Raw genomic sequence first — 20,638 nt, 5'->3', positions numbered from 1 at the left:
TAGCAATTAGACTTATATACCGCTTCATAGGGCTTTCAGCCCTCTCTAAGCGGTTTATAGAGTCAGCATATTGCCCCCAACAACAATCCGAGTCCTCATTTTACCCACCTTGGAAGGATGGAAGGCTGAGTCAACCCTGAGCCGGTGAGATTTGAACAGCCGAACTGCAGTCAGCTGAAATAGCCTGTAGTGCTGCATTTAACCACTGCGCCACCTCAGCTCTTACACTGAAACAGGCTGTTTGCTGTTTGCTGCAAGGAGGTAAGTCAATAACTACCGTATTTCCCTGAAAATAAGACAGGGTCTTATTTTCTTTTGACCGCCCCCCAAAATGTTGCTTGGGCCTTATTATCTGGGGGGCTTATTGGTTTGGGGTTGCCAGGTGGCTGCTCTCTTGCGAATGGGGGCCTGAAGAGCCAGGCACAGTGGCAAACACAGGGGCAAACAGCTGTGTTGTGCTATCGCAGCAGCGCATCACAGAAGCCATGAGGTGATGACATTCACAAGCAGCCGCCAGGCAACCCCCCCCCCCCCACTTTCTAGCCAGGCAGAGCACCACTCACCGACCCAGTAATATCCCAAAGCCGCGTGCTGCTCTGCCCGGCTGGAAAGGGAGGTTGTGCGAGTGCCTGTTCCACCCCAGCTCGCATTGGGGGGGGGGAGATGTAATGCAAAAAGGCACAAACTGAAGTGATGAAATTTACAAGCAGGCTTGAGACCAATTGGTTAAGGGTATAGTTAATGCTGAGAAATACAAAGGCAGGAGAAGAAAAAACAGTAGGAAACTTCAGTTCACCACAAACAAGCAGAGCCCAAGTCCTAAAAAGATAACGTAAGGGAACTTGTAGGAAGACAGTTATGAGAAAAGTATTTACTATAGTAGTAGTATTTCTGTAAGGTGTAGTTGTTCTTCCAAAAACCTATATCCATTGGAAAATGAAAAGCAGAATAATTTGGCTTATAGGGAAGAATTTAGTTAATAATGTTATAATACCCATGTTTTAATTGAAGTTTTTCAGTCTTTCAATCAACACAATTCTCATTCTTTCTCTCAAACCAAAATATATTTTTAGTAACAATGACAGACGTGTATACAATCTCATCCCACCTTACTTTGTTCAGTATTTTATTCAACCAAATTTATATTTCATTTTTCAGATTTTTTAATCTTATTATGCCGTATTCCATAGTCCATAGAACAGTTTTGATGTATGGCTTAACATATTATTACTAATATATTAATTCTAGTTGGTAACCCGGTGTTGCCTGGGCATTTATAGACATCGAAGCGTTTGTCTGACAGGGAGCTATTGAGATGGGCCTTTCTTTCCCCTACTCCCATGCCAGGGGTGGGTTTCAACAGGTATGGACCGGTACGGCCGCACCGGATGGAGAAATTTAGCGTGCCTTCCGGTACCAGTTGATCAGGAGGCCCCGTACCGGAAAGCTATTTCCCCTCGTTCTTCACTCGCCCCGCCCATCCTCACCATGCTGCCGAAAAGTTCTCAGAAGAACCAGAAGAAGAAAAAACTGGTAGTGGCTGGGGTGGGGGAGGAGATGTTGGGGAAGAGGGAAGAGGCAGAGGGGCTGTTAGAAGAGTGTGTGCGTGTGCACAGGCTGTGAGTTTTAAAAAACATCTGAGTGAATCCAGGAAGAGGCAGAGGGGCTGGAAGATACTATAGGAACACACTCTTCCAGCCTCTCTGCCTCTTCCCTCTTCCTGGATTCACTCAGATGTTTTTTAAAACCCACAGCCTGTGCACACGCACACACTCTTCTAATAGCCCCTCTGCCTCTTCCCTCTTCCCCAACATCCTCCTCCCCCATTACTCAGACGTTTTTAAAAGTTATAGCCTGTGCACACACACACTTCCAGCTCCTCTGCCTCTTCCCACTTCCTGGATTTACTCAGACATTTTTAAAACTCACAGCCTGTGCACACAAAAGATGTTTTTAAAACTCACAGCCTGTGCACACGCACACATTCTTCCACTTTTTAAAAAACATCTGAGTGAATCCAGGAAGAGGGAAGAAGCAGAGGGGTTGGAAGAGTGTGTGCTGTGCGCAGGCTGTGAGTTTTAAAAATGTCTGAGTGAATCCAGGAAGAGAGAACAGGCAGAGGGGCTGGAAGTATGTGTGCTGTGCAGGGCATGTGAGTCTTAAAAACGTCTGAGTGAATCCAGGAAGAGGGAAGAGGCAGAGGGGCTGGAAGTGTGTGTGCTGTGCACAGGCTGTGGGTTTTAAAAATGTCTTGTGTGTGCACTGGCTGTGAATTTTAGAAATGTCTGAGTGAATCCAGGGAGAGGGAAGAGGCAGAAGGGATGGAAGTGTGTGTGTAATGTGGTCAGTAATGTTGAAGACCAGCAAAGACAGCCATATTTCCTCTGTAAGTAGCTGTTTTATTGTTTTGTGTACTTATTTTATTCTTATTTAAGTAGTAAGTGAACAAAATAATAAATTTCCTTTTTTTATATCTTCTTTTTGTAGGTCATTCTTTTGGACAAAGAATTCAGTGACATCGACTTGGTCATTCCCACCCAGTCACATGACTGCCAAGCTACTCCCACCCGGTCACATAACTGCCAAGCTGCTCCCACTCAGTCACATGACTGCCAAGCTACTCCCACCCGGTCAAATGATCACCGAGCCACTCCCACCCGGTCACATCCACTCCCACAAAACAGGCCAAACCTACAGAATAGGTTCTAAAAAATTTGAAACCCATCACACTCCCATGCCCATCATCCCTGCCCTCTCCCTTCCCCCTTCCATGCCCTCCTAGATAGATAGATGATAGATAGATAGGTAGACAGACAGACAGACAAACAGACAGATGGATATGTGGTCCCAGAAAGATAATTAACATATACTCATGCAACTTACTTTTGCAACCCAACCCAAGATCACTAAATATTTTACCTTTTGTCCAACCCCCCTACCAAAGGATGCCCCTTGTGGAGTACTGTGAGCCCTGCAAGAGCAACTTCTCCCTGAGCCCTGATTTCTGTGACAATTAAATTAGTTTAAAATGTTTTCCCTGTGTCCCCAGTGGCGTAATTTCTAATTTTTATTTTCCCCTTACTAGAGGGAGCCCTCTTGTGGAGTACTGTGAAGTACCATGGCAACTCCACTGCACTGTACAGTAGAAGCCATTTTACAGCAGTACAGTAGAAGCCATTTAAAGGCACAACAGGCTTTCTTTTCTCTCACTCTCTTTTATATGACAAAACGAAAGTAATGACAAGAAAAAATGTTGAATAATGAGACTATAATATAAGTATGCATTATTATTAGAAATATATAAACGGATTGAACACAAGGATTATGATTAACTTGATTTATTTGTGTTAGAATATATGACACTCAGGTGCCACACTATTCATGCATTGAATTGACATTTTGATAAAAAAAAATATAAAAATAAAAAACTTGAAACATAAAAAAAGGCACAACACGCTGCATCTTAACAGAACACACACACTCTTGAGGGGTGCTGGGGTGTCTTACCCTCACAGTATTTTTCTCCAGAGAGTAAGTCATCTGTGTACCAAGTTTGGTTGAAATTGCTCAAGGCGTTCCAGAGTAACGCTGGAACGAACATACATACATACATACATACATACATACATACATACATACATACATACATACATACATACATACAGCCTTTTTTGTATAGATTGAAATAATTAATTAATTAATTAATACTTTTTATAAATAAATATTAGCCTCATGTCTGAAGAATAAAAATCTCTTTATATCTTTTACTTATAATAAAAATAAGATTTCAACTTGCCTTTCCTGGAATTTTCAAGATACATTTTACTCTCTCAAGAACAAGCTCAACATCCCCTGAATTCTTCAGTTTCTTTTTAATGTGCTCTTCCAATAGGTCCCATTGGAAAGCACCTAAAGATATGAAACAAGTACTTTTAAAATGGCATACAGGACATCACTTTTAGCACAAGTTATCAATCAAGATACCAATCAGATGTGTGTATGAGCTCCCTTAATGATTGCAACTCTGTGCAAACAGTATTTAATTTTTATAGATTCCACTGCATTGTCTTTCACTGAATCTAATAAAAGGCAATTTTTACCCATTCACCCATAGAAATTTCACTGATATTGTGCACTGCCACCCTGCCATAATTTTATTTAGAAGCAGCAATTATCTTCTTTCCTGCCAATTCAGATACTCATAATAGGAGGAAAACATCGTTTCTTTCCCTTGGCTGAAAAAGGAAAACAAAAGCCTTCACCTCTACTCTACACAAAAAGGAGAGAAGAGAAATAAACCAACAGGCCAATAGTGTACATACAGCATAAGATCTGTGGAGTCCTTGGAGCTCTCTAAGCTTCTCTAAGCTCTAAGTTTCATTACCCAACTAAGTAACATGATCAATGTTATGAATGGGAGGTTTGCTGCCTGTTTATATACACTAAGTGACCTTGTCAGTATTTGTGGGGATGGGATACATGTAGTCTTCACAATTGAAACCATAATTTCTTTTGCTAAGTGAGACAGTTGTTAAATAAATTTAGAACCATTCTTGCCTCAATTGTTAAATGACTCACAGCAATTATTAAGTTACTAACATGGGTGCTAAGTGAATCTGACTTCCCCATTGGCTTTGTTTGTCAGACGATCACAAAAGATAATCACACGATCTCAGAATATTACAGTTGTTATAAATATAGTCAGTTGCCAAGCCTCTGAATGTTGGCCAGATGATCATGGGAATGCTGCAACAGTTGTAAGTGTGAAAAAATGATGATGTCACTTTTTCAGTACTAAATGAACATTACTCAAGAAGTACCTATGTTTTCATTAATAGTTCATCGATTGTTTTCTGCTTGATTGTTTGCCTGGGGTTAATCCCGGGTTATCTGGATGGTGGTTACTACAGAAGATGTATGCTGATCCTTTTGTTTGCTTCTTCTCCTTTTTGTTGTTTCTTTTGAATGGTGCATAAATGTGGTTTATCTCTATATAGGAACTTTTCCAGATGCCATAGAATCTTCCCAAGCCTCAAAGAAGTAGAAAACTGGGAAAATACTAGTATTGTGCTTTAGTAATAACAGTTTAAACTGAAGGATCTAAATGTAATCTAGTTATACTTAGTTTCTGCTGTAAATAGGACTTCTGTGCTCAGTGTTTTGTATTTTAATTGTTTGTACCAGGACTGTACATTAAATAACTGAAAAAATAGCTCAGGGTCCAGGAAAAGGGGTGACACAGGTTGTTTCCAATTGGAACACAGAACTACAATTTTTCTAAACCCCAGCCCCAAATGAGTTTCCTATGACTTTCACTTATATTGCAGCTAAGCCAGTAATAAGTCAAAACTTGTTTTCCAGCCAGCCAGAATCCTGCCATAGAAGTTCCTTCAGCTGACTACTTTCACTAAACTAGGATTTTGTCCTTCATCATTCTGTTTCTCTGTTTAGGTAAAGAAATATCTCTGAAACAATGACCAATGAGCAACATTCTTTTAACCAAAGTATCTCAAATGGGATAACTTCCAGAATCTTGGACTCAGCCACAACAAATGTTATAAAGCACTTTGTGACATAAAATGATCATAAAACGTTTTATGACATAATACAAAATGTCATAAAATATTTCCTGTGATCAACTTCTTGTGTTTCATTGTGCCATGCAGTTCAACATGAGGTACTTTCAAGGCAGATACATCTCTGAATAGCTCCCTGAATTTTTAAGAACGTTTCAGTACATTAAAACATCTGCCACTGTTGAAGGCATTAAGGAATCTGGTAAGGAAATATCTCTACGATGGCCAATGGGTTATGGGTTGCCTACTGACTTTTAAATGATCAAAGAAAATAGAAAACACTACTGATATTCTTCAAAGTCTGCTGAAAGTCCTCTATAATATGACTGGCATTCGGATGGCTGTGATCCCATATGGTTATAAACCTCCTTTCTGGATTTGGCAGTAGAGAGAAAACATTTTTGTTCTGTAGCAGCTTATCATACATTGAAAAAAACCTATCCCCACGTGTTCATCCAGATATCTTTAGTATCACAGTATTTTGTATTTCTATACTCTTCTTCTGATGCATACACAGACCTCTTGGAAAACATGGGCTCCCAACTTAGGGAATAAACCTAATAAGCATGTAAGTGGAAGTTGGTGGGAGATCTGTGTGCTTACAGAAACAACCCTACAATAAAAAAGCTTTTTATAAGAATATTTTTTTAAATGGACTTCTCTCATAGTTTGGTGGACTAGGAACACATGTCTCCACCTGTACTCTGAAGGGATACTGTCAAAGTATACACTAACTCGAAATGCATAGGCTTCCATATTAATAAAATAATATGTACTCCGCTGGCAGTAAGTAACCTCTTCCTTGTTAACAGACAATAAACAGCTGGAACTATTGTGAGAGGATACCTGAATAAATGAAGTGCAGAATATCTGTCAAACAAGAGGAGAAGAATGAGTCTTTAACAATGACTCTTACTGGTGAACCACATGATGTGCCATGTTTTAATATGGGAAACAGAGTTTCCTGAGAGGCTGCAAAGAGAGACTGAGCAGTTCTAATGATAGAAGGATCCTGAATGTCAGTTGGGTTCTTCACATTAAAAAGCAACATGAAGACATGGCTAATAGAGCATAAAACAATCCTGTGTGCTTTTGCTACCTCCTTCATGTCTTCAGAGTAAAATATCACATCAACACACTGGCAGCAGAACAACAAGTTATGTAAATCAGAATCATAATGTGAGGCTTCGCCTTTTAAGATAGGCATTTTTTCTAAAAGAGAGAGAGAGGGAGGGAGGGAGAGAGAGAGAGAGAGAGAGAGAATATATTAGAAAAGAATTCATAAAATCATTGTTCATAAAATTATCACAGTTGAAACTCTGCTCTTTCCCACATAAAATAAGATTGTCTTGTCTTAGAATAGGGTGACTGCTTTTATCATTTGTCTATCTCCCCATTTTACATATGCAGCTCACGAGGCTGGCTGCTTTCATACAGTATAAACTAAGTTAAAATGTTGTTGTTTCACAACTCAGTTTGTCTCATAAAAAAGAGCTTTATGAGGATTTTTTAAGTAAGGCAATTCTGCTCCTAAATAATAGGCTTGGAATATCCAGGCTACAAAAATATATAGAACTACATGATTTGTTGAAATAGTATTTCATAATATGAAATGTTATTTCAACAAATTTAAATAATTTCAAGCACGGAATAATTATGAATTATTTCATAATATTTCAATTAATGGTTTATTATAATAAAGACATGTTCTTGGACTCTGCTCAGTTTGCCTCATTATTTCACCCATTATAATCTATGCTGCTACCAGGCACAAAAGGATTGCTCAATCCTGTACAAAAGGAAAGATCTAAGACCACTTCTTTGTACCAATCTCATTCTAGATAATATTTTGGACATAAAAATCAGATAGCAACATCTCTTTTATTTGTGCCTTCAAGTCAGTCTTTGTGCCATCAAGTTAGTCGTCCCAAAGGTGCTTTTTCAAAAGGCAACTGGACTTTGTTTTTCCTTGAAGACATTTCGCTTCTCATCCAAGAAGGAAACTTCTTGGAGGAGAAGTGAAACATCTTCAAGGAAAAATGAAGTCCAGTTGTTTTTCAAAAAAACACCTTTGGGACAACCATGACCTGGGTGACTAAGAATCTCCATAGACCTTCAAGTCAATCCTGGCAACTGCCTGTACTAGATTCTTTAAAATTGAGATGAGTGGACAGAAAATGGCATACGATACCAACTTATTATTTTGCAATTTGGTAATCAGACATTCTACGCTTATCCTGAAAAATAAAGAGCATTTTGAGATGTCCAATTTATATTGGGAAATGAAATGAAACATAAAATAATAATTATCTGCTCATAATTCATGGATTACTTTACGTCAGTAGTAAATTTCTGTTAGCATTATCTGGACCTGAAAGGTCACCATTAAAAATTCTACATCAACTTCTTCCTATATTTTATATAATCAGAGAACATTATGCCCTATGTAATTGATGGGAAACATGCCCGTATCCTGACACAATTATCCACACACTGATGAAGACTCTGTACAATATTATTATTTTAAAGGGGGGGGGGGACATTCAAATGGATGTTCTAGTTTCCATCCTGTTACCATTTATTCTTCTGAATGCTTCTGGAATTATAAACCATAGAATAAGGATGGTATATGATATCCTTAAAGACAAGCATTTTGTTTTAAAGCACTCCTGTCCATCTTCAAGAAAAAAAGAAGGAAAGGACAAACCCTACAGATAATCCACAACCTACAACTTGTTGTTTTGGTGAATGTGATATTTTATATTTTTTATATTTTATTTTTTATATTCATGGCAGCAATTATTTTAAGAATTAGCTCCTCTGATGAAAGTCACTTCGTAATGCTGCATTGATCATGACAAATTTCCAAATGTTCTCTCTGGCCCAGAAATGTTGGAGATTCCATTAGGAAATACAATTTTAAATACTAATCTCACGAGCTCTGTAAATTACATTATACAATCCATTGCAACAGATATTGGAAGGCACCTGGCTGATCAAGCTGAGGTGGCTTAACTCCATGACATTTATGGCTTTTCTTCCTTTTCTTCATTTTTTCAGATGATTTCTGATTCAAGCTTTGTATCATAAAATATTCCAGCTAAAATCAAACAAAAATGTATCACTAAATTTTGTAATAAAACTTATTTAAGAAGATGCAATTGATCAGTGTTATCCAAGTATTTCTAATTACTACTGTTGTGTTAATCTAAACTTTCCTAAATGCTCTGGATATAAATAGTTTGCAATCCTGCTTAAAAACTGTTTAATTCTCACTAAAACCAGCAGAAAGAAATCTAACGAGATTATATATCTGTAACAAAAATGCAGCTGACTGTAGAGTACTGAAAGTGTTAGAAACTATTTTTATAGTGTAAAAATCCTGCTTCCTGGACCAAATCATGTAATTTCATTTTCTCTGAAATCACATAAATGCCCAGCTAAAATTGCCACTGAGAGAACAAGAGACAAACAGCAAATAATCACAGTTAACCTGAGGTGACAGTCTGTGCTGCCCTTACCGTTCATTGCAACAGGTAGGCAGAATGACATACTGTATGGTAAGGTCTACATTTTTCTTCCAGATTTAATAACACAACTTTCTAAGACCACCATAATAAAATAGTAAAAGTTCATTATAACAAATAAGAAATTTATACAATTTATAAAATTATACTTTTATAAAAGATATATAAAAAATGTTGTATGCTCTAAAGATCCAAAGTCACATGTGTAATGAAAGCCATGTTTAGTATTGATTTAGCCTTGTGACAGAATTAGGAATAATTAACTTGTGATTTATAAGGAAAGATAGCCCTAAAATTAGTGCAAGTGGGGTATTAATATGCTTATCCTCAGAGTATGTTTTCACAAATAATATTTAACACTTCACAGAATTTTTGTGTGAGATATAAATGTAATAATAGTTACATGACATTATATAAGAGATATGTGTTTAAAGTGGCAATAAAAACTATTTCATTTTTATTTTACCAGCACTTAGAAATGTTGCAACTATTTGTTTTATAAATGAGAGATACCATGTGTTTACATAAAAATATAATTAGCACACTTTACAAGTGATGATCCCTCATGCTTTTTTAAAAAATAGTTTGAGGAATACATCTAGAATAACTTTCCTTATTATTCTAGATTATTGATTACCCTATTTTTTTGATGTGAAAAATTCACACGCATTGAAGCCCCTTTTTAAATCTGCTGAATCAACAAAGTTGATGGCATAGTAGTTAGAATGCAGTACTGCTGGCAGACTCTGCCCACAGTCTGGAGGTTGATCCTGATCAGTTAAAAGGTTGACTCAGCCTTCCATTCTTCCAAGGTTGGTAAAATGAGTACCCAGATTGTTGAGGGCAATATGCTGATATTGTAAACCATCCAGAGGGTGCCGTAAAGCACTATGGAGCAGTATATAAGTCTATTGCTAAGTGATATTGCAACTTCCAAATTAAGATTAGTGATTCTACTAGTAGCAGCATATATTATTTCTCAGAAATATTTTGAGAACCATTGTTTATATTTTAAGAAATTAATTCATTTGTAAATGCCATTTATTTTATGACTGAGTTTATTTCTCTAAGTCAAATTAATTTAATGGTGATTATATTTACAACATCTAATATTTATTTAGCCAATGATCAACTGAATTTATTAATAGAAATGAATTAGCTGTCTTCCCTGTAGACCCCGCATGATGTGATGACACTGATCTAGAATAGTAACTTCAGGTTATTAAATTCTTAAGTACCATGCTATTCTTTTAAAAATGTATTTTAGAATATTAAATATAACAATCGTGGCTAGAATGTCTACACTGATTTCTGTCACATGACTATTACTCCCTCTTTCTATAAGATACTGCAGCGTATTGAGAAAAATATTAAACATATTTCTGTTACATAATTTATAATTATAAAAATAGTTTGGACTACATATACTGAAGTAATAAAATTTTAAATCAGCTCTCCACGAATTATCAACCTTCTGAGGTAGTAGGATTGCACTTTTCAGCAAAAATGTTGGGGAGAATTGCTGAGATTTGGTGAGAATTGAAAGTTTCAATCCAAATGTATCTGGAGGATGCCAATTTGCAAAAGACTGACTTATAAAAGCATGGACCCTGATTTTGTGTCACATAGTTTCACAGTTGTCCCCACTAACATCTGATCTGAATTTTGCAAACTCAAAAGAAAAACAGGAAAGACTTTCATCTTAACATATTATACTTACCACCCCACCAAAATATTTTCCTATGTAAAAATCATTGAGGCTATGCAGTTCCAAATAAGTGGCTCCTAGTTCTTTAGCAAGTTGAACACCTTCAGAAGCTGTAACACAGCTACCTCTGTCTGAGATACACAAAGGGCAAGTGCAGGGGACTTCTGTGAAAAGAAATAATTCGTGCAAAATAGTTTCAATACACTGGTTCTTATTCAATGATTCTAAACTCTAACATGTTAGTTATTCTTTAAACCATGCAGTATTATACCCCTAAGGAACAGATGTGGACAAAAAATATATATAATTATTTTAACTTGAACTGTTATTATTAGATACTATTTTTATATATATATATATATATATATATATATATATATATATATATATATATATATATATATATATATATATATATATATATATATATATATATATATATATATATATCTTTAAATTACTTCATGCTACTTAGATTTATCTGAAAAGCAATTGCATCGAAGTTTTCTATGATGAATCGCTTCCCACCTGAATACAAATATGATTTACTATACCAAAATTACTCTTCTTGTACTGTAGGGGGAAAAAACTTTTTTTGCTAAGAGATCGAAATCTCATTCCTGGTCTCCTTTTGGATTACTTTAAGCTGAATATGAGAAACTATCATGGCTATTATTTAACTATATATTATTACAACAAATGAAGTGTGTGTATTTGTGTGTGTGTGTGTGTGTGTGTGTGTGTGTGTGTGCGCACGCGCGCTAAATAAAGTTCACTTCTGCAACAGTTTTTGTTTTCTTTCCCAGAGCCTTCTGTAATTCCCCAAACTGGGTCTGAAAAGTTTATGTATTTTTTGGAATAATATGGGATGGAGCACTTAAGCTTCTCAGACATTCACAGAGAATTGTACTGCTGAAACAGAGAATATTTGTAGCGCAGGGTTGAAATGAGGAGTCCTCAGTATTTCTTGCAGATATTTCATTAATCAAACTAGGGTTGAAATAAGGGGTTCTTGGTATTCTCTGACCTCAGTTGTTTTCAAACTAGGTAACATCTTTAATTGCCAGTAAGGAGTGTGACAACTCTTGACAGGTAGGATGTTGTCTGCTACCTGTCAACGACTTCTTCAGCTTCAACCTCAATAATATATAGGCAAACAATCGATACAAACTCAAGGTAAACCTCTCCAAACTCTATTGCAGAAAATACGACTTCAGCAACAGTGGTCAGTGCCTGGAATGCCCTACCAGACTCTGTTGTTACAGCCTCAAACCCTCACAGCTTCAACTGTCTACCAACTGTCTACCTTAGACTGTCTACCATGGACCTCACCCATTCCTAAGAGGTCCGTAAAGGGAGGGGTGGGTGCCTAAGTGTACCAGCGTGCCTACTGTCCCTGTCCTACTGTCCCCATTTATTTGAATTCATTACCTTTGTTCATACTTATACCTGCTATCTTGTACATACTAATAAACAAACAAACAAACAAACAAATGTTAGCTAGTTTGGTAATGAAATGTACAAGAAAACAACCAAGTCTAAAGAACACCAATAACCCCTCAGTCATGTTCTTTTAAGGTTCCAGCCATAAAATCACAATATTTTTTTAAAAAAAACAAGGAAGACAGAAATGAAAACCAAAGAAATATCCATTTATTATCTTTTCCCAAGAGATTAGTTTCAGATTATTAAAAGCTGGTTTCTGAGAAAAAGTGTAAAAAAAATGAGGCATCTTTGAATTATAATTCTGGAGAAAAATACTGATAAACTGTGAGAAAAAACTAATCAATCCCAGACCAAATGCTATGAAGACTGTTCTCTTGAGTTGATAAGCAATAAGTAGAAACCACATACTTTAACATGCGATGTGAGTGGATAATTGCTCAAAAAAATATTATGCGTGGCAATGCTGACATAAGGAGAAGGAAGAGATAGCTGAAAAGGTTTGTGGATGGGATTAAAGAAATTACAAGGGTGTCTTTGGAAGTTATTACTAGATACAAGTCAAGACAGAGAGCATTTATCCAGTAAATTACTTGATGGCAAAAGACATCTGAACTTTGCTTTTAGCTGGTTCTCTCCCCACTTTCCAATTGGCTGAAAGAACACAAAGGCTATAGGAAGTACTGGAAATTTGACTCAATGAGACTTTTTGTGATTTTATTGCTTACCCAAGGTTTTTTCTAGATCCAAGCCTATGACTATGATCCTATGAATGGGGCTTCCCTTGAAGAATATATAGAAGTTTCAACTAATACAAAATGCAGTGGTGTGCACAGTTGTGTATGTTATTAGAAAAGTACTTTTATGTTCTGTAAGCTACATTGGTTGCCAGTTTGCTTCCAGTCCAATTTACAATGTTGGTTTTAACCTTTAAAGCCCTTCATGGTTTGGATTATCTGATGGACTGCTTCTTCAAATTTATACCTGCCCAATCTATTAGGTCTGATAGAAGGCATATTGCAGGTTACATCCTCAAGGGACTTACGCTTGGCGAGCCTTCTCTTTGTCAATAGGACTGGGGTCTCAGGAAACGAGTGAAATCTTATGATAGCTCCATCATTGTGGGTGATTCACTTTCTCCTGTGCAGTGTTTTTTTTTAATGATGACTGTTTTATACTTTTAATAATGATTGTTTTTATGTATTTGTTTTAACTAATTGTTGTACATATCCCAGAGTCATTCTTGTGGGGTGGACAGCCATATAAATGAGATAGCTAGCGATAGATAGATAGATAGATAGATAGATAGATAGATAGATAGATAGATAGATAGATAGATAGATAGATAGACAGACAAATAGACAGATAGATAGACAGACAGACAATATGTCTTTTCAGAAATAGACCCTTCTTGTTCAATTAAATTCACTCTCAAACAGGATTATAACCTAAATAATAATAATAAAATAAAAATACATATGTATCAATACATGCAACAGATATTCTACTAGTTTATTATTAATATTGACAGTTCTTGCTTCTTTAAAAAAACACAGTTCATTTTACTGAAATATCTGCGTCACACAGAAATAATCATCCTTTATTTAAATTTTCAGCTAATGAAAACTTTCAAATATGAATTATAGTTCTAAGTGAATAGGCTATCGAACACAATAAGGAGAATTCTAAACTGAAAGCTATCACTCAGCAAAGGTATTGTGGTTAATATAATATTACAAGAGTATTCAATATTTATTGCTAGGGAGTCAATAAGCCTTGCAGACTGAATAAATATTCTCTGGAAGAAAGATATTCTTACAAGTGAACAAGCAATTATTCATGTGTGTGTTTGTGTGTGTGTATTCATAAAATTATTAAGATTTAAGATTAACTTAAATGCTTTTTAAAATGTATAATTGTACACCTCTTCATAGTACACTCAAAATTAGCTCTGTATCCACTTATTTTAATAAACTGCAAATGAATTCTACTTGATAATCCTTCAAACAAAAGGAAGAAATTCTCATCTATTAACAGTGGTAAATCACATTATAAATAACTAATTATTTCAATCAGCTTATCACCATAAATAAATTATGTCCATGTGGGACAACAGCAACACAGTTTAAACAATATTTCTAGTTATATCTATAAATACACCTATTAGCACATCCACATTGTTATTCTTCAGAAGTACTAGTGATTAGGATTTACTTCATAGTAAATTTTCATTCTAAATCAGATATTAAATAAGTGAAGTCTTTTTATTTTTAATGCGACTCTGGTACTGTGATATTTTTCTTTGTACTGTCAATACAATTTCATCACAGTACAAAGCTGTTTTTTCTTCCAAATCTGAAAGCGCTTTATTTTTTCTTCCCTAAAAAAAGCTACAATATACAGCAATATAATAAAAAAGCACGCCCTTGCATATGATTATCAAACAAAAGATTTTTTTTTTGAGAAATATTACCACTTGAAATTTGAAATCCCAAATTACAAAATTGGAGTGTATTTTTAAGCAGTCAAATTCAGTCCTGTAATCCGATGAAAACACCCCAAGCAATTAGTTAACTTACCTCCACTAACACACACAATAAAGGGGAGACTACCAGAGGTGGAATTCTGCCAGTTCTGACCGGTTCACCCAAACCAGTGGCAGAAATCATGGGTAGCCCTGCCCACCCACCCCACTCTACAGCGCATGTGCGGAAGGTGGAGTGCATGCACATATGTGTACACAAGCATGCTCACATTTGCGAACCAGCAGGGAAGGTAAGTCAATACCACTCTGGAGACTGCCACTTATCTGAGGAATTGGTTCTACTGTTAAACTGTTCTCACTCTTAGAAAAAAATTTCTAATTAAGTCAGAATGTATCTTTCTGCCCTGAATTCTTTCTGACACCATTTTATATATTTGGAGATTGTATCCTCCTTATCATCATTTTAAGCATACCCAGCTCCTTAGAACTGTCTTCATACCATAGTACTTCATAGTCCCATGATCATCCTCAATATCATTCTCTTAACTTGTCACAATTTCTCTGAATTTTTCTTCTAAGTAAATGTTCAGAACTGAGAGTAATATGAGGTGGGTTTGACTAAAGCAAAATAAATGGAAAGATTGCATTATTTGGACATTATACTTCTACTAATGCAGTCTAAAATTGCACTTATTTTCTTTGCATCCACATTACACTGCTTCCTCATAAATACAGTACATACATGCCTTATGTTCTCCTGCACATTTGACATTTCCTTCCTAAGAACTTTGTACTAAAGTTCATTTTGTTACTTCCAGCCTAGTTTTCTAACCTATTTTAGGTTTAGGTTTTAGGTTTTATTAGCATTTGTAGGCCACCCTTTTCCCTGAGGGGACTCAGGGCGGCTCACAGAAAACCAGGGGGAGGGGAATACAACATTAAGACAACAACATATAATAAAATAGTAAGCAACATCCATTCATCATTCGGGCGGGGTAGCGATTCTTATCCCCAGGCCTGACGGGCGAGCCAGTTCTTCAAGGCAGTGCGGAAGGCCTGGACGGTGGAGAGGGTACGAATCTCCACGGGGAGCTCGTTCCAAAGGGTCGGGGCTACTGCTGAGAAGGCCCTCCTCCTTGTGGTTGCCAGCCGACACTGGCTGGCCGATGGAATGCGGAGGAGGCCTAATCTATGGGATCTTATAGGTCGTAGGGAGGTAATTGGCAGAAGGCGGTCTCTCAAGTATCCAGATCCACTGCCATGTAGGGCTTTATGGGTGATTAATAGCACCTTGAAGCGCATCCGGAGATCGACAGGTAGCCAGCGCAGCTCGCGGAGGATAGGTGTTATGCGGGTGAATCGGGGTGCACCCGCAATCACTCGCGCGGCTGCGTTCTGCACTAGCTGAAGTCGCCGGATGCTCCTCAAGGGCAGCCCCATGTAGAGCACATTGCAGTATTCCAGCCTAGAGATCACAAGGGCCCGAGTGACTGTTGTGAGGGCCTCCCGGTTCAGGTAGGGTCGCAACTGGCGCACCAGGCGTACCTGGGCGAATGCCCCCCTGGTCACAGCCGTTAAATGGTGGTCGAATGACAGCTGTGGATCCAGGAGGACTCCCAAGTTGCGGACCCTCTCTGAGGGGTGTAGAATTTGACCCCCCAGCCTGAGTGTTGGAATATTGGCCAAATCTTTGGGAGGGAAACACAACAGCCACTCGGTCTTTTCTGGGTTGAGCACAAGCTTGTTAACCCTCATCCAGTCCATAACGGCTTCAAGACCCCGGCCCATCACGTCAACCGCTTCATTGATTTGGCACGGGGCGGACAGATACAGTTGAGTATCGTCCGCATATTGATGGTATCTGATCCCGTGCCTGCGGATGATCTCTCCCAGCGGTTTCATGTAGATGTTAAATAGTAGGGGGGATAAGACCGAACCCTGCGGCACCCCATAATTTAGGGGCCTTGGGGACGATCTCTCCCCACCCACTAACACCGACTGCGACCTGTCCGAGAGGTAGGAGGAGAACCACCGTAGCACGGTGCCTCCCACTCCCACCTCCCGCAGTCGTCGCAGAAGGATACCATGGTCGATGGTATCGAAAGCCGCTGAGAGGTCGAGAAGGACCAGGATGGAGGAATGTCCTTCATCTCTGGCTCTCCAAAGATCATCCATCAATGCGACCAAAGCGGTTTCTGTGCTGTAACCGGGTCTGAAGCCTGACTGGAAGGGGTCTAGATATTTTGATCACGTTCAATGGTGTTGCTAATATTTTAGCTATCCTAGCTAATTTTGTGACATCTATAAATCTGATAGGAATCCCATCCATCTCTTAAACTTATTTAGAAAAATACTAAAAATACCAGATCTAGGATTGATCCGTATAGCACCTGCTCAATATCATATTCAGTAGTAGCACCGATAAGCATTCCCTGAGTACAATTTTGAACCAAGTGTACAGCCATATGTAACTACATTGCTAAACAGCATGTTTTGAATTCTTCTGTTGAAAGTCAAGATACATAATGACTACAGCATTTCCATAATCTATTAAGAAAATTACCTGATCAAAAATGAGGTAAGATTAAGTCTGGCATCCCAGTACCCCCATGGTAATATAATCCCAATCTAGGTGCTTGGCAATCAGTTGATACATCCAGTTGTATAATATAATTATCACATGATTATCATTTGCAACCTTCCTTGCCCGCTTCCCCAGGAAGTTAGTGGGGAAAACAGCAGGAAAGACCGCAGGTTGCTGGGGTAAATCTACACACACACACACACACACACACACACACACACACACACACACACACACACACACAGAGCCTCTCATGCCATACTGGCACTCACATGCCTTGCGCATTCTCCCCAACCCACACCCCAATCTCTTACTCATGCTTCTGACACACACCATTCAACCTCCCCAACTTACCCCTCTTGTGCACCCTAACTGTTGCGCACCCTCCCCTCCCCTGCCCAAACCAAACCTCTCATGTACTCTCTTGCACACCCTCCAACTCACACCTCACCTCTTGCACATTCCTTTACACCAGAGGTATCAAACTAGCGGCTCTCAGGCCGGATGTATCACACACTAACCATGCCCACACGCAGTTTAGCAAAAGGGGGGGGGAGTTGCGATACGTCACGTGACATCATGCTGACAACACATGTTTGACACCCATGCTTTGCACCTTCCCTGACCTGGGCCCTCACCACACTCGTGCATCCTTCCAACCCAACGTCAGCCCTTGGGCTGCCATTCAGGGAAGGAGCCCGTCCATCGTCACACCTGCTCGGTCATTCTTACACGCCACCAACGTTGCCACGTTGTTGACTCTCTGATGTTGGAGGAACCTGTAGCTGCATGTGGCTCTGTAAGGCTTCCCTCACCACTCTGCAGAGTAACTCTTCTACTTGGGTGTAACTGCCTCCTCGAAAGTAACTCGTCTACTCGGGTGCAACAGCCTACTCTGAAGTAACTCTTCTGCTTGGATGCAGCTAACCAGGAAGGAGGCTATGATGACACTGAGTGGGGGTGTGGCTGAGGGTGTGGGTCATGGTGATTGGTGATGGTGGTTGGGTGTCATCTGGGTGGAGTTGTGGGTGGAGCTGGGTGGGGTAATGGTATATATATATATGAGTGATGGTGTTAACTTGGTTAGAATTGACTTGGATTTGCTTAGTTTTGTATCATTGTCATTTAGTGCTGGTTATCATGTAATATTAGATAGAGATAAAGTTTTTCACCAAACAAACTGACTCTCTGTTTGCACCTCTCAGGGATTCCCTCACATCCTCCCCAAACCCTTGCTATACCCTCATGCACCCTCCCCAATCCTTGTCTCACACATCCCCTCACTCTCCAACCTCCATAACACCTCTCACATGCCCTCTTGCAAACTCTCCACAACCCTCACAATTTCTCCTTCGCATCCCCATGTGTCATCTTGCTTTCTCCCAAACCCAGCAGTAGCCACTGACATGCCTGCCGGCCTGGGACTTACAACTTCCTGTCAGTTTCCCCACTGACTTAAGCCAAGGAAGTTGCCTTGCTTAATGATAATAAAATTTGATTAACAATAGTAACTCAGACTGTAGGATTTGCCATCTCTGAGTGATGCAGTTGTGCTTTACAAGGGCACTGCTTAGCGACCAAAATCCAGATCCCAATTGCAGTTGTAAATCAAGGACAATTTGTATAACTTCACATAAATATTGTCTAAAATCATTAAACAATATTATGAAGAAGCTCAACTGCCAAATATGTTTTATGATCAAATACTCAACGCACCACACAAACTGTTAACTTATACACACATTACTTAGAAAACCTTCTCTCACAATTACAAAATTATGTGATTCTTTAGCATGCCTAATCTACTATGAGTTTAGGAATCACTGAAGTTATGCTAGTTTTGTTCCTTCTCAAGTCCGCTTTGGTCGCATTGACCGATGATCTCTGGAGAGCCAGAGATGGAGGACATTCCTCCATCCTGGTCCTCCTTGACCTCTCAGCGGCTTTCGATACCATCGACCATGGTATCCTTCTGCGACCACTGCGGGAGGTGGGAGTGGGAGGCACCGTGTTGCGGTGGTTCTCCTCCTACCTCTCGGACAGGTCGCAGTCGGTGTTAGTGGGGGGGCAGAGATCGTCCCCTAGGCCCCTAATATATGGGGTGCCTCAGGGCTCGGTCTTATCCCCCCTACTATTCAACATCTACATGAAACCGCTGGGAGAGATCATCCGCAGGCACGGGATCAGATACCATCAATATGCGGACGATACCCAGTTGTATCTGTCCGCCCCGTGCCAACTCAATGAAGCGGCAGACGTGATGAACCGAGGCCTTGAGGCCGTTATGGACTGGATGAGGGTTAACAAGCTTGTGCTCAACCCAGAAAAGACCAAGTGGCTGTTGTGCTTCCCTCCCAAAGATTCGATCAATATTCCATCGCTCAGGCTGGGGGGTCAAATTCTATACCCCTCAGAGAGGGTTCGCAACTTGGGAGTCCTCCTGGATCCACAGCTATCGTTTGACCACCACCTGACGGCTGTGACCAGGGGGGCATTCGCCCAGGTTCGCCTGGTGCGCCAGTTGCGACCCTACCTGAATCGGGAGGCTCTCACAACAGTCACTCGGGCCCTTGTGACCTCTAGGCTGGAATACTGCAATGTGCTCTACATGGGGCTGCCCTTGAAGAGCATCTGGCGACTTCAGCTAGTGCAGAACGCGGCCGCGCGAGCGATTGTGGGTGCACCTCGGTTCACCCACATAACACCTATCCTCCGCGAGCTGCGCTGGCTACCTGTCGATCTCCGGATGCGCTTCAAGGTGCTATTAGTCACCCATAAAGCCCTGCATGGTAGTGGATCTGGATACTTGAGAGACCGCCTTCTGCCAATTACCTCCCTGCGACCAATTAGATCTCATAGATTGGGCCTCCTCCGTATTCCATCGGCCAGCCAGTGCCGGCTGGCAACTACAAGGAGGAGGGCCTTCTCAGTAGTAGCCCCGACCCTTTGGAACGAGCTCCCCGTGGAGATTCGTACCCTCTCCACCGTCCAGGCCTTCCGCACAGCCCTTAAGAACTGGCTAGCCCGTCAGGCCTGGGGACAAGGATAGCCGCCCCTCCCGAATGATGAATGTATGTTGCTTATTACTTTTATTATATGTGTCTACGTCATTGTTTGTATTCCCCCTCCCTGATTTTATGTGAGCCGCCCTGAGTCCCCTCAGGGAAAAGGGCGGCCTACAAATGTTAATAAACATCTAAACATCTAAACAAGGAGGCAAGTGAAAATATGAAATGCCAAAACATCATATCACAAATCCTATGACTTAAATATTATGACAATAATCAAGTATGATACAATAGACATCATGACACT

General features: G+C 39.5%; 1 protein-coding gene across 2 annotated transcripts in view; it reads right to left on the bottom strand.

The window, feature by feature from the left end:
- RHOBTB3 (Rho related BTB domain containing 3) overlaps positions 1 to 20,638 on the bottom strand; it is a 76,837-nt gene that overhangs the window by 11,503 nt on the left and 44,696 nt on the right. For both annotated transcript variants that reach the window (XM_087715730.1, XM_087715731.1), the window contains 4 exons: positions 10,824 to 10,975; positions 8,565 to 8,676; positions 6,423 to 6,788; positions 3,797 to 3,909 (listed from right to left, as the gene is read on the bottom strand). In XM_087715730.1, coding sequence (XP_087571856.1) covers positions 3,797 to 3,909; positions 6,423 to 6,788; positions 8,565 to 8,676; positions 10,824 to 10,975 — 743 coding nt within the window. The remainder of the gene's footprint in view (positions 1 to 3,796; positions 3,910 to 6,422; positions 6,789 to 8,564; positions 8,677 to 10,823; positions 10,976 to 20,638) is intronic.

The sequence above is a fragment of the Thamnophis sirtalis genome, unplaced genomic scaffold (genome assembly GCF_051295495.1).
Source record: "Thamnophis sirtalis isolate CommonGarterSnake01/CBP01778 unplaced genomic scaffold, rThaSir2_p1.2 scaffold_5, whole genome shotgun sequence".
NCBI lineage: Eukaryota > Metazoa > Chordata > Lepidosauria > Squamata > Natricidae > Thamnophis > Thamnophis sirtalis.
This window is presented reverse-complemented; position numbering and strand designations above follow the sequence as displayed.